Source organism: Engystomops pustulosus, chromosome 1 (assembly GCF_040894005.1).
Source record: "Engystomops pustulosus chromosome 1, aEngPut4.maternal, whole genome shotgun sequence".
In the NCBI taxonomy this organism is placed as follows: domain Eukaryota; kingdom Metazoa; phylum Chordata; class Amphibia; order Anura; family Leptodactylidae; genus Engystomops; species Engystomops pustulosus.
Genome location: NC_092411.1, coordinates 149,868,573 through 149,886,487, shown reverse-complemented (window position 1 = coordinate 149,886,487; position 17,915 = coordinate 149,868,573). Strand labels below are relative to the sequence as shown.

Genomic DNA, 17,915 nt, shown 5'->3' with positions numbered 1-17,915 from the left:
CTGTGCTTATTCCAATTCCAACCTACCTCTTTAACCTTTTGCTCAAGATTGGCACTGCCCCTTTTCATCTTTGAAAAAACATACAAACATGACACCGATCCCAAAGAAGCAAACCTTTGCTTCTAAACTCTTTTTCTCTGCCTTTGACACCACTGACCATTCTTTCCAGCTACAAACTCTATCATCTTTTGGCATCACTGAACTCCCCCTTTCATGGATCTTCTTACACACATCCACTTTGCTTCATATTCTCTCTGTTGAGTCCTGCAAAGCCCTATCCTAATATCTTCACTTTTCCATCTATTTCTCTGGTCTAGGATAGTGTCAGGATCATTGGTAGTGGACCTCAGAATCACTGCGAGCATTGACTTAAGCCAACACCTGGGAGTGGAATCTAAGTAGCACCCGGTTTTCACCAGAGCCCGCTGCAAAGCGGGTTGGACTTGCTGTGGTGGGATACCACCAGGTCGCATCACAGACATGACTTCACTCGCGGTGGTGGCCATGGCGGGGTACAGAATTTTAAGGTTGAGACAGCGTCGTGCACAGGCTAGAGGTCAGGACAGGCGGCACAGCATCAGAGTCAGGAACAAGGCAGAAGGTCATGGCTGGCAGCTGAGGAGTGAAATCAGGAACGGAATCGAGGTCACAATGGGAGATCACTATAAATGCACAGGGTAACAGAAGACAAGCTTACACAATGGCAGAAGGTGCAAAGATCCGGCAGGGTACACTGGAAGGGGTCAGCAATTTAACAGGGAAGGTGGCCGACCAAGAACAATTATCAGGGTGTTGGCCCTTTAAATCTTAGAGAGTCTGCACAAATGCGCCCTAGGAGGCAGGGATGTGTAGGGACCGCCGCTGGAGCTAGCGAAGGTAAGTGAGGCTGCAGCCGTCTCCAAGGGCACAGGGAGGCACACGGGTGCACCTGTGACCCGGAAGATTGGTTGCAGGAGCACCCATGACAGACAGCTCATTATTTATATCTGTGGTCCAGATTTCACTCTGCTAGGCAAAAGCTCCTGATTGACCATCGGTAGAGATGGGCGAATCGATTCTAATGATTCTAATTTCGGTTAGAATTGCAGGAAAAATTCGATTCGTCACGAAGCCGAAGTTTATGCTGATTCGCGGGAACGAAGTTGTTTTTTTCCCCTCATGTTTCTGCTAATTGGGTGTGAGAACAACGTGTTACATGGGGCAGAGAACTCCGGGAAGGAGAAAGGAACACCCCCAATGACATCTGCAGACCTGTAAGCCATCAGGCAGGTCACTCACCGGTCTCTCACTACTGTAACCGCCAAGATTGCTCCATCCACGGCCACCAGGGATGCCCCTTCTGTCTGCAGCCACCTCCCGACCCGCGTCTCCTGGACCCCCGACCCACCTCTCCAGTCCGCGTCCCGCCTCTCCCATCCGTGGCCCGCCTCTCTACCGTCCGCGCCCGGCCCGCCTCTGCATTCCGCGGCCCACCTCTCCCATCCGCAACCGGCCCGCCTCTCCCGGACCCCCGGCCCGCCTCTCCAGTCTTCAATCCGCGGCCTGCCTCTCCCGGCCACAGCCGTATCTCCCGGCCGCCCGCCTCACCCGTCCGGGACCCGCCTCACCGGTCAAGGTAAGTATGTACCCATTATATCTTAAGATGCATATAAATATACATGTGTGTGTATATATATATATATGTTTATATGCATCTCTGTATTCATGTACATACTGTACAGTGAGTATGTGTATGTATGATATATGACTGCATATAAGTGTGTTTATACTGTATGTGTGTGGTAAGTATGTGTATATATGCTGTAAATATGTGTACATGCTGTATGAGTGTATATATATATATTGGCATGCTGTATGTATTGTATGGTATATGGCGGCACGCTGTATTTAATATAAAATACACACAGCGTGCCGCCATATAGTATATAATTCATACAGAATACCGCCAAATAGTATATTTTGTAGGGCAGCATGCTGTATGTATTGTATGGTATATGGCGTCACACTGTATGTATTATATGATATATGGCGTCACACTGTATGTATTATATGGTATATGGCGGCACGCTGTATGTATTGTATGGTGTATGGTGGCACACTGTATGTATTATATGGTATATGGCGGCACGCTGTATGTATTATATGGTATATGGCGGCACACTGTATGTATTTTATGGTATATGGCGGCACTCTGTATGCATTATATGGTATATGGCGGAACACTGTATGTATTATATGGTATATGGCGGCACGCTGTATGTATTGTATGGTATATGGCGGCACGCTGTATGTATTGTATGGTATATGGCGGCACGCTGTATGTATTATATGGTATATGGTGGCACTCTGTATGTATTATATGGTATATGGGGGCACGCTGTATGTATTATATGGTATATGGTGGCACTCTGTATGTATTATATGGTATATGGTGGCACGCTGTATGTATTATATGATATATGGCGTCACACTGTATGAATTATATGGTGTATGGCAGCACATTGTATGTATTATATGGTATACGGTGGCACACTGGATCTATTATATATTACATGGAGGATGCCGGATGTATTTTATAATATATGGTGGCATGATGTATTGATTTTATATTATATGGCGGTAGTGTTCCTCACTGTATTGCGGTAGTCTCCCTCACTGTATTGCGGTAGTGTTTCTCACTGTATGGGGGTAGTGTTCCTCACTGTATGGCGGTACTGTTCCTCACTGTATGGGGGTAGTGTTCCTCACTGTATGGCGGTACTGTTCCTCACTGTATGGGAGTAGTGTTCCTCACTGTATGGCGGTAGTGTTCCTCACTGTATGGTGGTAGTGTTCCTCACTGTATGGCGGTAGTGTTCCTCACTGTATGGCGGTAGTGTTCCTCACTGTATGGGGGTAGTGTTCCTCACTGTATGGCGGTAGTGTTCCTCACTGTAGGGGGGTAGAGTTCCTCACTGTATGGGGGTAGTGTTTCTCACTGTATGGGGGTAGTGTTTCTCACTGTGTGGCTGTATTCTTCACTGTATGGGGGTAGTGTTCCTCACTGTATGGCCGTAGTGTTCCTCACTGTATGTCCGTAGTGTTCCTCACTGTAAGGGGGTAGTGTTCCTCACTGTATGGGGGTATTGTTCCTCACTGTATGGCGGTAGTGTTCCACACTGTATGGCGGTAGTGTTCCTCACTGTATAGCGGTAGTCTCCCTCACTTGCGAAAAAGACGCAAGTCCATCAAGTCCAACCTTTAAGAATCAAATAAATGTTTTACCCCCATAACCCGTGATATTTTTTCTCTCCAGAAAGGCATCCAGGCCTCTCTTGAACATGTACATAGAGTCCGCCATAACAACCTCCTGCGGCAGAGAGTTCCATAGTCTCACTGGTCTTACAGTAAAGAACCTTTGTCTATGGCTATGATAGAATCGCCTCTCCTGTAGGCGTAGAGGATGCCCCCTTGTCCTAGTCACAGGCCTAGGTATAAAAAGATCTTTGTAGAGATCCTTGTACTGTCCGTTCAGGTATTTGTACATTGTAATGAGGTCTCCCCTCAGTCGTCTTTTTTCTAAACTGAATAATCCCAAACTTTGTAATCTGTCATTGTATTCTAATCCCCCCATTCCCCTAATAATCCTGGTTGCTCTCCTCTGCACCCGTTCCAGCTCTACTATATCCTTTTTATACACTGGTGCCCAAAACTGTACACAATATTCCATGTGTGGTCTGACCAGGGATTTGTATAAGGGCAAAACTATGTCTTTATCATGAGAATCTATTCCTCTCTTGATACATCCCATAATTTTATTTGGTTTAGCAGCAGCTGCCTGGCTCTGGTCACTAAAATTAAGTTTACCATCTACCAATACCCCCAAGTCCTTTTCAGCTCCAGTTTTACCAAGTAATTGACAGTTTAGAACATAATTATACTTTTTGTTTCCATGGCCCAAGTGCATAACTTTACATTTATCTACATTAAACCTCATCAACCATTTCTCTGCCCACTCCTCAAGCTTCCACAAATCCCTCTGTAATGCTAAACTATCGACCTCAGTATTTATTACTTTACACAGCTTAGTATCATCTGCAAATATTGAAACTTGACTGTGTAAACCTACTACAAAGTCGTTAATAAAAATATTAAAAAGAAGTGGCCTCAATACTGACCCCTGTGGCCATTAATGTGCTATTAATGACGACCCTCTGTTTTCTATCACTAAGTCAATTACTAACCCAAATACACAGATTTTCCCCTATTCCCAGCAGTCTCATTTTATATACCGGCAATACCAAAAGAGGCATATAGGACAACAATCTATCCCAACACAAACAAAGGACTATTTGTTGGGAATCAAATAACAACCATTATTATTGTAAATTATTTACAGCAATCAAGACACATAATATTAAAAACATATAAAATATTCCACAAGACACAAAAGAGCGTGGTGGTGGTCCAAAAGGTCAATCAATATAAATGCATCTCCACCACCACCACAGCACCCCACAGGTCAAGCCTCTCTCCTGTAGCTTTTCATCATGTCACGCCCGGGTGGGTAATTTGAATTTATTGATACTTTGGCATATACATTTGGGCCATTATAGTGGAGATGCATTTATATTGATTGACCTTTTGGACCACCACCACGCTCTTTTGTGTCTTGTGGAATATTTTATATGTTTTTAATATTATGTGTCTTGATTGCTGTAAATAATTTACAATAAAGATGGTTGTTATTTGATTCCCAACAAATAGTCCTTTGTTTGTGTTGGGATAGATTGTTGTCCTATATGCCTCTTTTGGTATTGCCGTTGTGGTTTCGGTGTTAGGATCTATACAGGAATAGGGTTATCTGATTGGTACTCATTTTATATACCAACCTTTTATGTGGCATGGTGTCAAATGCCTTTGAAAAGTCCAGATATACAACATCCACAGCGTCCCCCAGATCCAGTCTTGAACTTACCTCCTCGTAGAAACCAATCAGATTAGTCTGACAGGATCGATCTCTCATAAACCCATGCTGACGCTGGGTTATAAGGTTGTGCACAGTGAGATACTCCAGGATAGCATCTCTAATAAACCCCTCAAATATTTTCCCCACCACAGAAGTTAGACTCACGGGTCTGTAGTTTCCAGGATCGCTATTTGATCCTTTTTGTATATTGGTACCACATTTGCTATGCACCAGTTCTGTGGAACATAACCAGTCCTCAGTGAATCTTCAAATATTAAAAATAACGGTCTGTCTATCACGGTACATAGTTCATGCAGAACCCGGGGGTGTATGCCATCTGGCATCAGTGATTTATATATCTTAGTGGTTGTGAGGCGGCGCCGTACCTCTTACTGGGTTAAACTGTTGACATTCCAAAAATAATTTACATTATTCCTCATTGTGTCTTCCACCAGGGGATTTTCCTGGGTAAAGACAGTTGAGAAGGCGACATTCAGTAGATTGACACTTTATATGGTTTTCCCTGTCCGTATTCCTTTTGTTCTTATTCCCCAATCTCATTCCAGCCCACCTTCCTCCCCCATGGACTATGACTCTTCCCAGCTCTCTATCTACACTGTCTATTTGCCCTGCACAAGTGTCGTTGCCCTCCCCCAGGTCTCTAGTTTAAACACTCCTCCAACCTTCTAACCATTTATTACCCCAAAACAGCTGCACCCTCCCCATTGAGGTGCAGCCCATCCCTACTGTAGAGCCTGTAGCCGACAGAAAGTCAACCCAGTTCTCCATGAACCTAAAACCCTCCTTCCTACACCAACTTTTGAGCCACTTATTTACCTCCCTGATCTCCCGCTGCCTTTCTGGTGTGGCACGTGGTACAGGTAGTATTTCGGAGAAAACTACCTTTGAGGTCCTTGCCCTGAGCTTATGGCCTAAATCCCTGAAATCATTTTTAAGGACCTTCCACCTACCTCTTACTTTGTCATTAGTGCCAATGTGGACCATGACTGCTGGTTCCTCACCAGCCCCTCCCAGTAATCTGTCAACCCGATCCGCAACATGCCGAACCCGAGCACCCAGCAAACAACACACTGTTCGGTATGCACGGTCTTTGTGACAGATTGCCCTGTGTGTTCCCCTAATAATCGAATCTCCCACTACCAGCACCTGTCTGACCTTGCCTGTGCTCCCATTACCCTTCTTACTGGAGCAGACAGTCCCCTGGTTGCTAGAGGCCATGTCTTGCTGCAGTATTGCTACCCCAGAGCTGATATCCCCCTCATCCGCCAGCCTGGCAAACTTATTGGGGTGCACCAGATCAGGACTAGACTACCTACAACTCTTCCCTCTACCCTGCCTTCTACATGTTACCCAACTAGCTGCCCCCTCACTCTGCACCTCCATACTTCCCTCCCCAGTCGCACTGGGTGAGGTCAGCAAGCTCAGAATTGAGCAGCCAGTTTCCAAACAGAGGATCCTGACATCATATATGTACACATATAATTGATATTACATATATTTATTGCAACCACAACAGTATTTGTTTTAATAAATAACCTGTGTTCACACATATCCAGAAGGGCAACATGCCATCCGTAATCTTATTATACAATTCTTACAAAACCTTCCCTTTCTTAATCCATTAAAATTCCCCTGGGTATGACTGTATTGCTTCATATTTGATAACAAACATTTAAAACATTCTCTGTTTAAGTCAATGGGTTAATAGGAAAATATGAGCTTTGGGAAGAGAGGTCATACATCTCTAACCAATAAACATCCGGCCACAGAAGAGATTTGTCAGACGTTGTTTTAATATTGACCGTGGAACGATGAGGTATAAATGTGGGAATCAGCACCATAGACAGCTCAGGGAAGATAAATCCGCTGGACTTGCACCATGTTCATCTGTCGGTTACCACTGGTCTATGTTTCCCTGTCCTTATTAATGATGCTGGTATGCAGTGAGGAGACAGTTGGAGTCAGATCAACAGAAATCTCTGACAACAATAGTCAGGAAGAAAAGGAGCTGGTAAGATATCAGATATCATCTTTCTCGATATTGTACTCAAGTAGCTTGTAAGGAATTTATCCCTCCTGTCTTTGAGTCCAGCTTAGTGAGCTGCAATGAAGTATCGCTGAAATATAATATCCACATATTTATGATATTTGTGCTTCACAACTATAGAGGATAGGTTGTCAGGGTGTGCAGGTGGATATCATGGTAGCCAATTAACACATTTCATAAGCGTACATTGTACTTTTTTTCCCCTTTCCTGTTGTTTCATGTTCGAAATTGTAATAATTTGCATTTAAAACTTATTGATACAGCCAAGTAAATTGCTTTAAGAAATAGTCTTCTCAAAATATTTCACTGGCATCACCACTCCAGTGACAGGAGACCTGATACTAGTTATAAAGCATTTATTGGCTTCATTGGTAGCATTCTGTCCATCCGTGCCACATAGCTCTCTGAAGGTGGTAGTCATGATGCCAGTAATAAGGCTGCGGTGGTCACATATTATATGCACGCATACAGGAAGCACAGGTTTCCTTTGTTTTTGTTTTTAAGTTAACCTGTTACCAGGAATGTCAATTTTAGCTGGTGAAAGGTCCCAATATTCTGGTTCTAAAAATGCCTTTGTCTGCATTCTGAATAATTTCATTACTTTATAATTTAGTTTAATTTACATATCCTGGCTCCCTGCCGGCAGAATGCGGTGAGTCCCGGGGGAGGGATAGCTGCAGCCTGTGTCTCCTCATGCATTCTTCCACTGTTTCACACCCCCCTCCCCTGATGCAGCTCCCTGGGGAGGGGTGAAGGAGCTGCATGAGTATGGAGGAGAGGAGACTGACACAGGCACACACAGGCTGCAACTGCAGCTGCCTCTCCCCCGGGACTCACCACATGCTGCTGGCAGGTAACAAGGTGATGTGAATTAAACTTCTATAAACTACTGAAATGCTTCAGTGCTAACAAAGACTAATTTTAAATTAATATGGCATAGGCTGTTGAAACCTGTCACAAACTAAAAAATACACTTTAAAACTTTAAAATATATATTTTTAAATATTGAAACTTTTTAGAAAATTATCTTTATTTATCTCTATTTGTGATGTTAAGAAATATGTAGAAATATAAAAGGGATGGGATTAAATTGCCTCTTTGTTTTGCATAAAATCCACTAAAATAATGAATTTAGGGAAAACACAACTATGCAATCAATTTTAAAGGGGTTTTAAGGTTTAAGAGAAAGGCAGTGCATCACTAGGATAAGTTTCTATTTGCAGATTGTGGGTTTGCATTAACACTGGGTTCCCAAACACAGATTACTAGAATGAAGGAGCTGCTACGCTCTGTACAACATGGATGCTCCTGCTTTTTTCTGTGTGCATTACCACATCTATAAGACACTGTACAAACACTGCATCGCATCTCTTTTCACTTGAATTATTTTCAACCATGTTTGGCCAGCAAGTCGCTTCATATCTTAGTCTTATACAGTTGTTTGTAATAATGATGAAAATCTCTTTAAATATCAATCACATCCTTTTTTCAGATAGAAGCTCTACAGGAAGTTCTGGAGAAACTCAAAAGCAAAAGGATTCTTCCTCTGGATAAGAAGTTAGGATGGGTGCCTTCGGTATGTAATACACCTTTACACTATAAAACTGATAAGTTGCTTGTGATTAAATGATTAAAAATATGATCTCCTTCATCTTTAGACGCTTGTCAGACTGCTGCTATGGCTACTGGTCTGTAATTATATGCCATTTGCAGCAACAATATATGATTTATGGAATATATTATCATTCATTCCCATAGTCTTTGATTATTATTTATTTATGATATGCATCTTTGGCGTACATATAAAATGTGATGTATTTTACTTATATTACTTTGTGAACATTTTAGTTTTCTACCCTGTGGTTCACCTTACTTGAGAGTTCCCTAATTATTATCTTTCCTTTAGGGGTAAAAGTCTGTAAGGCCTCAGTTTGAATTTTATCTTTTGTCTCTACGATCCCATTGTGGAAAAAAAGACCATGTTGGACTTGTGTATAGGGCAATGTTTGACGTGAATAAGTTACTGGATTGTACGGTGGCATGGTTATCCACTGGTTTCATTGGATGTGTTTAGTAAATGTGTGATTCTCAAATAATACTATTCCATCAACAGACTTACTATTTGCCATGTTTGTTTACTCATGGGATATGATATATTTAATGTATTGCTTTTCTCATTTTGGTTTGGCAAGCATTGCATTTTCTTCTTCAGACCTGTGATGTCATGTTCATAGGTTATAAAGCCTTTCTGCAGCTAAGTCCCACTTAAGTGAATAGGATTAAACGGCATTACCCAGCACTGATAAACAATGTATGACACTGTGCCCGTAACACAATCAAAAGGATCTAGAGCTCACACAGAGTTCTGGTCTTATTAAATAGCTGAATGGAAGTTGTGGGAGTGCTTGGAGACGTAGCTCAACTACTCGAAGGTTTTCTATTTTGGCATGAATACAATAATATTAATGGAATTTTAGTAGGAGATGGTAAAATAATTGCTAATTAATATTTACAGCAGATATTTGATCAAGTTGAGTAAAATATGGCTCAAGGCAAATAATGGGTTATATATGTACAGTACACCACTGTAAAAAATATAGTTTTGTGCTTATTTGCTAAAGATAGGATTACAACAGGGCTGATTCTAGACATTTTGCTGTCCAATGCAAAAATTGCAGTGCTGCCCCCTACCCCAATCATAAACAAGAAATCCTAGAATCTCCTATTCCATAAAAATACATTTTCTTGAATTTTTCTATTTACAGAAAATACCCAGAGAGCAAGTATGCTCACTGATTGTTATAGGTAAGGGAGGCTTAATAACATAAACATATAATACTTCATAATAGCAGTTCATAATACTGCAATACAGTAGTAGTGCACTGTTATGTAAGATTGATAATTCCCTAAACAAAAAAAGGAAAAAAATAAAAGTTCTAATTAACCCCCCCTTTACAAAGAATTAAAATAGAAATAAACTAAAATAATCATAAACATGTTAGGTATCAATAAATGATCTTTCAAAATGAGTAGTATCATATACAGTGAACGAGGTAATTAAAAAAAAAAGTCTGAATCACCACTTTTCTGCCACTAATACAAATTTAAATAAATGGTGATCATTAGGTCATACAGTCCCCAAAATGGTATACTATTAAATGTTGACAATGGAATGTATAATTTGTCCCACAAATAACAGGTCATCATAGAGCTATGTAAACAAATTTTTCTCATACATCCGTCCTTTAAAGAAAACTACCATCAAAATCAAGCATGATAAACCAGGGACATTTACTCATAGATCCAGACACTGTGACTTTGGTAATACCTTTATATGTATTACTCATGGGGGGTCATTTACTAAGGGCCCGATTCGCGTTTTCCCGACGTGTTACCCGAATATTTCCGATTTGCGCCGCTTGTACATGAATTGCCCCGGGTTTTTGGCGCACGCGATCGGATTGTGGCGCATCGGGGCCGGCATGCGCGCGACAGAAATCGGGGGGGCGTGGCCGAACGAAAACCCGACGTATTCGGAAAAACCGCCGCATTTAAAAACCGAAAATGTGTCGCTTGGGGAGCGCTCACCTTCACCTTCTATGGGATGGTGCATTCCGGGGCGTTAAGATTATTTTCGGCGCTGCAGCGCCACCTGGTGGACGGCGGAGGAACTACCATCTTAAATCCCAGCCGGACCCGAATCCTGTGCAGAGAACGCGCCGCTGGATCGCGAATGGGCCGGGTAAGTAAATGTGCCCCATGGAGTCCTGAGGGCACGGTCACACAGTACTGGGGCAGATTTATCAAGCAGTCTGAAAGTCAGAATATTTCCAATTGCCCATGGCAACCAATCACAGCTCCCCTTTAAAATATTCATGAGCACTGGTGAAATGAAAGCTGAGCTGTGATTGGTTGCCATGGGCAATTGGAAATATTCTGACTTTCAGACTGCTTGATAAATCTGCCCCAGTGTGTGTTTTGGTTGCGTTTTCATTGCATTTTGAAACGCATTACAACAGCTGATATTAGGTGAATTGCCTAATTATATTACTGTTAACATTTGTGTTTACAAAACGCAGTGTAAACGCGATGTTAGCGTGTGTTTTGTTAACACACACATTAATATCGGGTTTACACTGCATTTTGTAAATACAAATGTTAATATTAATGTAATTAGGCAAATCACCTAATTTCAGCTGTTGCAATGCGTTTCAAAATGCAATGAAAAATCACCGTGTGACCGCGTCCTGAGGGTGAGTCCACACGTTCAGTTTTCCAGATGCAGTTTTTAAAGCCAAAAGCAGATGTGGATCATAATGAGTGAGGACATTAAGAAGTGCTACTCCTCCTCTGTTTTCACTCCACTCCTGGTTTGAACATCAAAAACTGCATCTGAAAAGTTGAACGAGTGGAAGCACCCTTAGAATCGACTTTTAAACTTATGCTAATGAAACTGCGTGGCTAACTCGCCTACTCTGTGATCTGGCTTACCCTTCCTCCGGGGCCCTCACCGGCTTAAGTCTCTCCATACACAGCGGCTGTTGGCTGTATAATACAGCTGACTCTTGCCTGTTATCTATAATCTATAAAAAGTGATCAAAAGGTCGTACAGTCTTAAAAATGATATCATTGAAAATATTATCAAAATTCACAAAAAATTACACCACCCACAGCTCCGTACACCAAAGTATAAAAAAGTTATTAGCGCCAGAAGTTGGCAAAATCAAAAAAATAATTTTTGTACAGGAGGTTTTAATTTTTGTAAATGTATGAAAACATTATAAAACCTATACAAATTTTGTATCCCCTTAATCGTACCGACCCAAAGAATAAAGTAGACATGTCATTTGGGGCGCTCAGTGAAAGACGTAATATCCAAGCCCACATGAAAATGGTGCAAATGCGTTTTTTCACCATTTTCACTGCATTTGGAATTTTTTTCCCGCTTCCGAGTACATGGCATGGAATATTTAATACCATCACTATGAAGTGTAATTTGTTACGCAAAAAACAAGCTGTCACACAGCTCTTTACGTGTAAAAATAAAAAAGTTATAGATTTTTGAAGGTGGAGAGTGAAAAATAGAGATTAAAAAACAGGAAAGGGCTCGGTCCTTAACCGGTTAAAGACCATTACCGTATATACTCGAGTATAAGCCGACCCGAGTATAAGCCGAGACCCCTAATTTTACCACCAAAAACTGGGAAAACCTATTGACTCGAGTATAAGCCGAGGGTGGGAAATGCATTGGTCACAGACCCAGCCAAGTATATAGCCAGCCAGCCCCCTATAATATACAGCTTGCCCCCAGTAGTATACAGCCTGCCCCCAGTAGTATACAGCCTGCCCCCAGTAGTATACAGTCTGACCCAGCCTGCCCCCAGTAGTATACAGCCTGCCCCCAGTAGTAAACAGCCTGCCCCCAGTAGTATACAGCCTGCCCCCAGTAGTATACAGCCACCCCAGCCTGCCCCCGGTAGTATACAGCCACTTCAGCCTGCCCCCAGTAGTATACAGCCACCCCAGCCTGCCCCCAGTTGTATACAGCCACCCCAGCCTGCCCCCAGTAGTATACAGCCACCCCAGCCTGTCCCCAGTAGTATACAGCCACCCCAGCCTGTACCCAGTAGTATACAGCCACCCCAGCCTGCCCCCAGTAGTATACAGCCACCCCAGCCTGCCCCCAGTAGTATACAGCCACCCCAGCCAGCCCCCAGTAGTATACAGCATGCCCCCAGTAGTATACAGCCACCCCAGCCTGCCCCTCAGTAATATACAGCATGCCCCCAGTAGTATACAGTCAGCCCAGAATTAAAAAAAAAATAAACTATTTACTCACCCTCCGGTGGTCCCGATGCGCAGTGCTGCTCCCCCGATGTCATCGTGGCTGCTCTTCTGGCTTCCCGGCTCCTCTTCTTGCTTCCGCGCCGTCTTCTGTCTTCTTTAACATCACGTTGGGCGCCGCAACTGTTCTCTCCCGTGCGGCGCCTAGTATGACGCGCTGCTGCTGACGTGTCTTAATAACTGCATTCATGTTACCTAAAAGATGCAATTTTATGATAATATATATATATATATATATATATATATATATATATATATATGTATATATACGTCAAAGAAAAACGGCAGCACTCCAAACTTGTGAAAAACTAGGTGTTTATTCCACCTCCCGCAACGTTTCGGCTGTGTTCAGCCTTTGTCAAGCTTGACAAAGGCTGAACACAGCCGAAACGTTGCGGGAGGTGGAATAAACACCTAGTTTTTCACAAGTTTGGAGTGCTGCCGTTTTTCTTTGACGTATATCTATTGGACTCTGACTGGTGAGAGTTAAGGATAGCACCCATTACCTACATTTCTCACGAGGACTGTGCTGCTGTTTTCCCAAATTTTGTATATATATATATATATATATATATATATATATATATAGCAAGAAAAAGATTAGTAGGGAGCAGCACAATGAAAAACGAAACCTGGGTAACCAGAATTCAAAACAGGGAAGCAGCACTCCGTGAAAAAATCTGTGTTTTATTTCGCCAGTAGGCAGATGCAACGTTTCAGCTGTCTCAATGCAGCCATTTTCAAGCATAATTAGTGATAGTACAAGGCGGGTTTTTATCCGCCACAGGATGTGACATCATTGGTCAGGTTACATTAAACAAAGTAGTAAAAAGGCATAAATACATATCGAACAGTGGTAAGATAGTGATACCATGTTGTAATTAGAGTGAGTACATAATTAGTGTATTTACAATGTTGCCAACAGACAGTTAGCCCAGGGATCCGTCATGCCTACATAAATAATCAAAAGCGCATGTCTTAAAGGTTGCCTAGGTAACGATTCCTCAAGGTCTGCCATAAACATATTCACCGGCCATACACTCACCGGCCACTTTATTAGGTACACCATGATAGTAACGGGTTGGACCCCCTTTTGCCTTCAGAACTACCTCAATTCTTCGTGGCATAGATTCAACAAGGTGCTGGAAGCATTCTCAGAGATTTTGGTCCATATTGACATGATGGCATCACATGGTTGCCGCAGATTTGTCGGCTGCACATCCATGATGCGAATCTCCCGTTCCACCACATCCCAAAGATGCTCTATTGGATTGAGATCTGGTGACTGTGGAGGCCATTTGAGTACAGTGAACTCATTGTCATGTTCAAGAAACCAGTCTGAGATGATTCCAGCTTTATGACATGGCGCATTATCCTGCTGAAAGTAGCCATCAGGTGTTGGGTACATTGTGCTCATAAAGGGATGGACATGGTCAGCAACAATACTCAGGTAGGCTGTGGCATTGCAACGATGCTCAAATTGGTACCAAGGGGCCCAAAGAGTGCCAAGAAAATATTCCCCACACCATGACACCACCACCACCAGCCTGAACCGTTGATACAAGGCAGGATGGATCCATGCTTTCATGTTGTTGACGCCAATCTGACCCTACCATCTGAATGTCGCAGCAAAAATCGAGACTCATCAGACCAGGCAACGTTTTTCCAATCTGGTGGCGATTTGAGTCACTGTTGCCTTTCTATCAGCTCGAACCAGTCTGCCCATTCTCCTCTGGCATCAACTAGGCATTTCCGCCCAGAGAACTGCCGCTCACTGGATGTTTTTTCTTTTTCGGACCATTCTCTGTAAACCCTAGAGATGGTTGTGCGTGAAAATCCCAGTAGATCAGCAGTTTCTGAAATACTCAGACCAGCCCTTCTGGCACCAACATCCATGCCACGTTCAAAGGCACTCAAATTACCATACTGATGCTCGGTTTGAACTGCAGGAGATTGTCTTGACCATGTCTACATGCCTAAATGCACTGAGTTGCCGCCATGTGATTGGCTGATTAGGAATTAAGTGTTAACAAGCAGTTGGACAGGTGTACCTAATAAAGTGGCCGGTGAGTGTGTGTATATATATATATATATATATATATATATATATATATATATATATACAGGCAGTCCCGGGTTCGTTACAAGATAGGGTCTGTAGGTTTGTTCTTAAGTTGAATTTGTATGTAAGTCGGAACTGTATATTTTATCATTGTAATCCCAGCCAGAACTTTTTTGGTCTCTGTGACAATTGGATTTTAAAAATGTTGGGTTGTCATAAGAATCAGGATGAACAATAAAGCTTCATTACAGACACCTGTGATAACTGTTATAGCTGATTATTGTAGCCTTGGACTAAAGTACAATAAATTACCAATATCCAGTGGTCCGTTTGTAACTAGGGGTCGTATGTAAGTCGAGTGTTCTTAAGTAGGGGACCGCCTGAATATATATTATGATGTCTTTTGAGTCGGATATATTAACTTGAATGTTGAGCTAAATGTTGTATAGCATTTTCTGTACCATAAGAATGGTTCAAAATGTTTAAATATTGTCACTATGAAGTTCAATTTGTTACGTAGAAAACAAGTCTTCACACAGCTCTTTACATGGAAATATAAAAAATTTATGGATTTTCGAATGTTAGGAGTGAAAAATGAAAACACAGGAAAAAGGGCTTGGTCGTTAATGGGTTAAAATGTTTTGCTATCTCACAAAACAGACTGATTAAATATACTTTAAACTTTTCCTTTACTACGAATATACATTATATATATATGGTTATTGGTTTATGCCTTTTCAGCCTTGCATTATAATGCATTGAGGCTCAGGGTAAAGCTATATGACTGCTTTTACCAGCCTGTGGGTTTAGGATTAGCCGTTAAGCTTGCCACACATGGTTTTTAACTCATTGTAGTTTGTTCACTGCTTTCCTTTATTGTATATATAATGTATATTCCTAATAAAGAATCAATTTGATGTACATTTATCCTTTTTGAGTGTTATATCACTTATGTTCAAACTGTTGGCTTTGTTTTCCTGCCCGATTAGGGCTACTTTCTCTGCCCATATCTATCGGGTCTACTATTTTGGTGTATACTTTAAACTTTGACATTAACGGCTTTTATTACATTTCCTATTTTTATCTTTTGGTTTCTAGTGTGATGCAGGAGAGCAATGTGCAGTAAGAAAAGGACCACGAATTGGGAAGCTGTGTAATTGTCCAAGGGGAACATCTTGTAATTTCTATATTCTCAAATGTTTGTAAGTGGTCTCAAAACTGATCTATAGAGCAGGACACTTGATGAAAGCAGGAAATGTTTCATGTAAACTATCATCCTTTTAATGTTTTCTGACAATACTTCAAACTCTAATGGATAGACGTAAGAGACTTGTTCTCAGAGTACATGTTGTTGTATTGTTCCTTTCTACGTGATCTCAATAAGGTATGGGTCTGGCTATATGTCATGGTTTTACTCTGAATCATTTTTAAAATAAATGTACTGTATACCATTTGGTGGTGAGTTTGTATCTTTGAACTGTTCTTGTATTGTGTCTAAATCTGTGCAAAGCTCATTGTACTTAAAAAAGGGTGATAACTAGTGATGAGCGAGTATACTCGTCCGAGCTTAATGCTCGGTCGAGTATTAGCATACTCGGACCGGCTCGTTGCTCGGGCGAGTATTTGCCCTGCTCGATAACGAGCATTTAATTTTAAAAAAAAAAAGTAAAGAACAGTAAAAAAATACAATTTAATCATTTAATTTAATCATTTAATTGAAGAACACAGTGAAAGAACACTGTGCAGAATAGATTGCAGATGTTCGCGAACATCTGCGATCTGCTCCGGAGACACGCGTGCAGAACGGTGTTCTCCGCAATAGTATTCGAAGAACAATATGTGTAGAGAACAACTTGCAGATGTTTGACAACATCTGCAAGTTGTTCTCTACACATATTGTTCTTCGAATACTATTGCGGAGAACACCGTGTCTCCGGAGCAGATCGCAGATGTCCCGGAGACACGCTTGCAGAACGGTGTTCTCCGCAACAGTATTTGAAGAACAATATGTGTGAAGAACAACTTGCAGATGTTTCCAAACATCTGCAAGTTGTTCTTCACACATATTGTTCTTCAAATACTATTGCAGAGAACATCGTTCTGCACGCGTGTCTCCGGAACAGATCGCAGATGTTCGCGAACATCTGCAATCTGTTCTGCACTTTGTTCTTTCACTGTGCTCGTTCAGTTTTTAATTTTACTAAAAAATGCTCGGGTCTCCCATTGATTTCAATGGGGCTCGTTACTCGAAACGAGCACTCGAGCATCAGGAAATGTTCGGCTCGAGTAACGAGTACCCGAGCATTTTAATGCTCGCTCATCTCTAGTGATAACTAATGAAATTACTGTTATATTCAAACTTTGCTTTTCAAGGTTCATGTTTGTTGAAAGAGTTTATAAAAGATTCTTGTTAGGGTTAGGTAACACTGAAGAAGGGGATAGTGTGCCCTGAGCTTGCCCCAAACTCTGTCCCTTCCTATAGCCCCCCCCCCCCCCCACCCACCAGCTAAACCGTGAGGCGACTACTTGAAGACTCGAAATACACTGGATAAGTGTGGGAAGGGAAACACGAACAGACTGACAAACATAAAACACAAAAGAGTGGTAAACTAGCCGGAGTCACAACTAGAGGGTACGTCAAAAGCAAAATCAGTAAGCAAAAGGGTCAACGTCAAAAAACTAGCCGAGATCGCAACAATTCAGACACAGAGCAAGTCAAACCTAATGCAGCGAGCAAGTGAAGAATGGGATTTCAAACACTGGCACAGGTGACTAGTGAAGCTGCAATTTATGCAGCCAGAACCCCACCTTCAGAACCTGATAGGAGCTGGACAACTTCTGAGAATTAACCCCTCATGGTGCAGAATAACCAAGCACCATGCAGAGGTACCACAAGTCCCAGCAGTTCAGAACACAACTCCTAGACAGCGCAAGGTCTTAGCAGCCGCTGCCCGGGGTGCACGCCAGAGACCGCTGGTAGCAGAGGAGAGGTG

The 17,915-nt window shown here is 42.1% G+C and overlaps 1 protein-coding gene across 1 annotated transcript; it reads left to right on the top strand.

The window, feature by feature from the left end:
• Window positions 1-6,808: 6,808 nt before the first annotated feature.
• LOC140092738 (cocaine- and amphetamine-regulated transcript protein-like) lies at window positions 6,809-16,373 on the top strand. The gene is made up of 3 exons (XM_072126556.1): window positions 6,809-6,980; window positions 8,509-8,592; window positions 16,021-16,373. Exons 1-3 carry the CDS (start codon window positions 6,849-6,851, stop codon window positions 16,126-16,128), a joined length of 324 nt encoding a protein of 107 aa, XP_071982657.1. The 5' UTR covers window positions 6,809-6,848; the 3' UTR covers window positions 16,129-16,373.
• The last annotated feature ends 1,542 nt before the right edge of the window (window positions 16,374-17,915 follow it).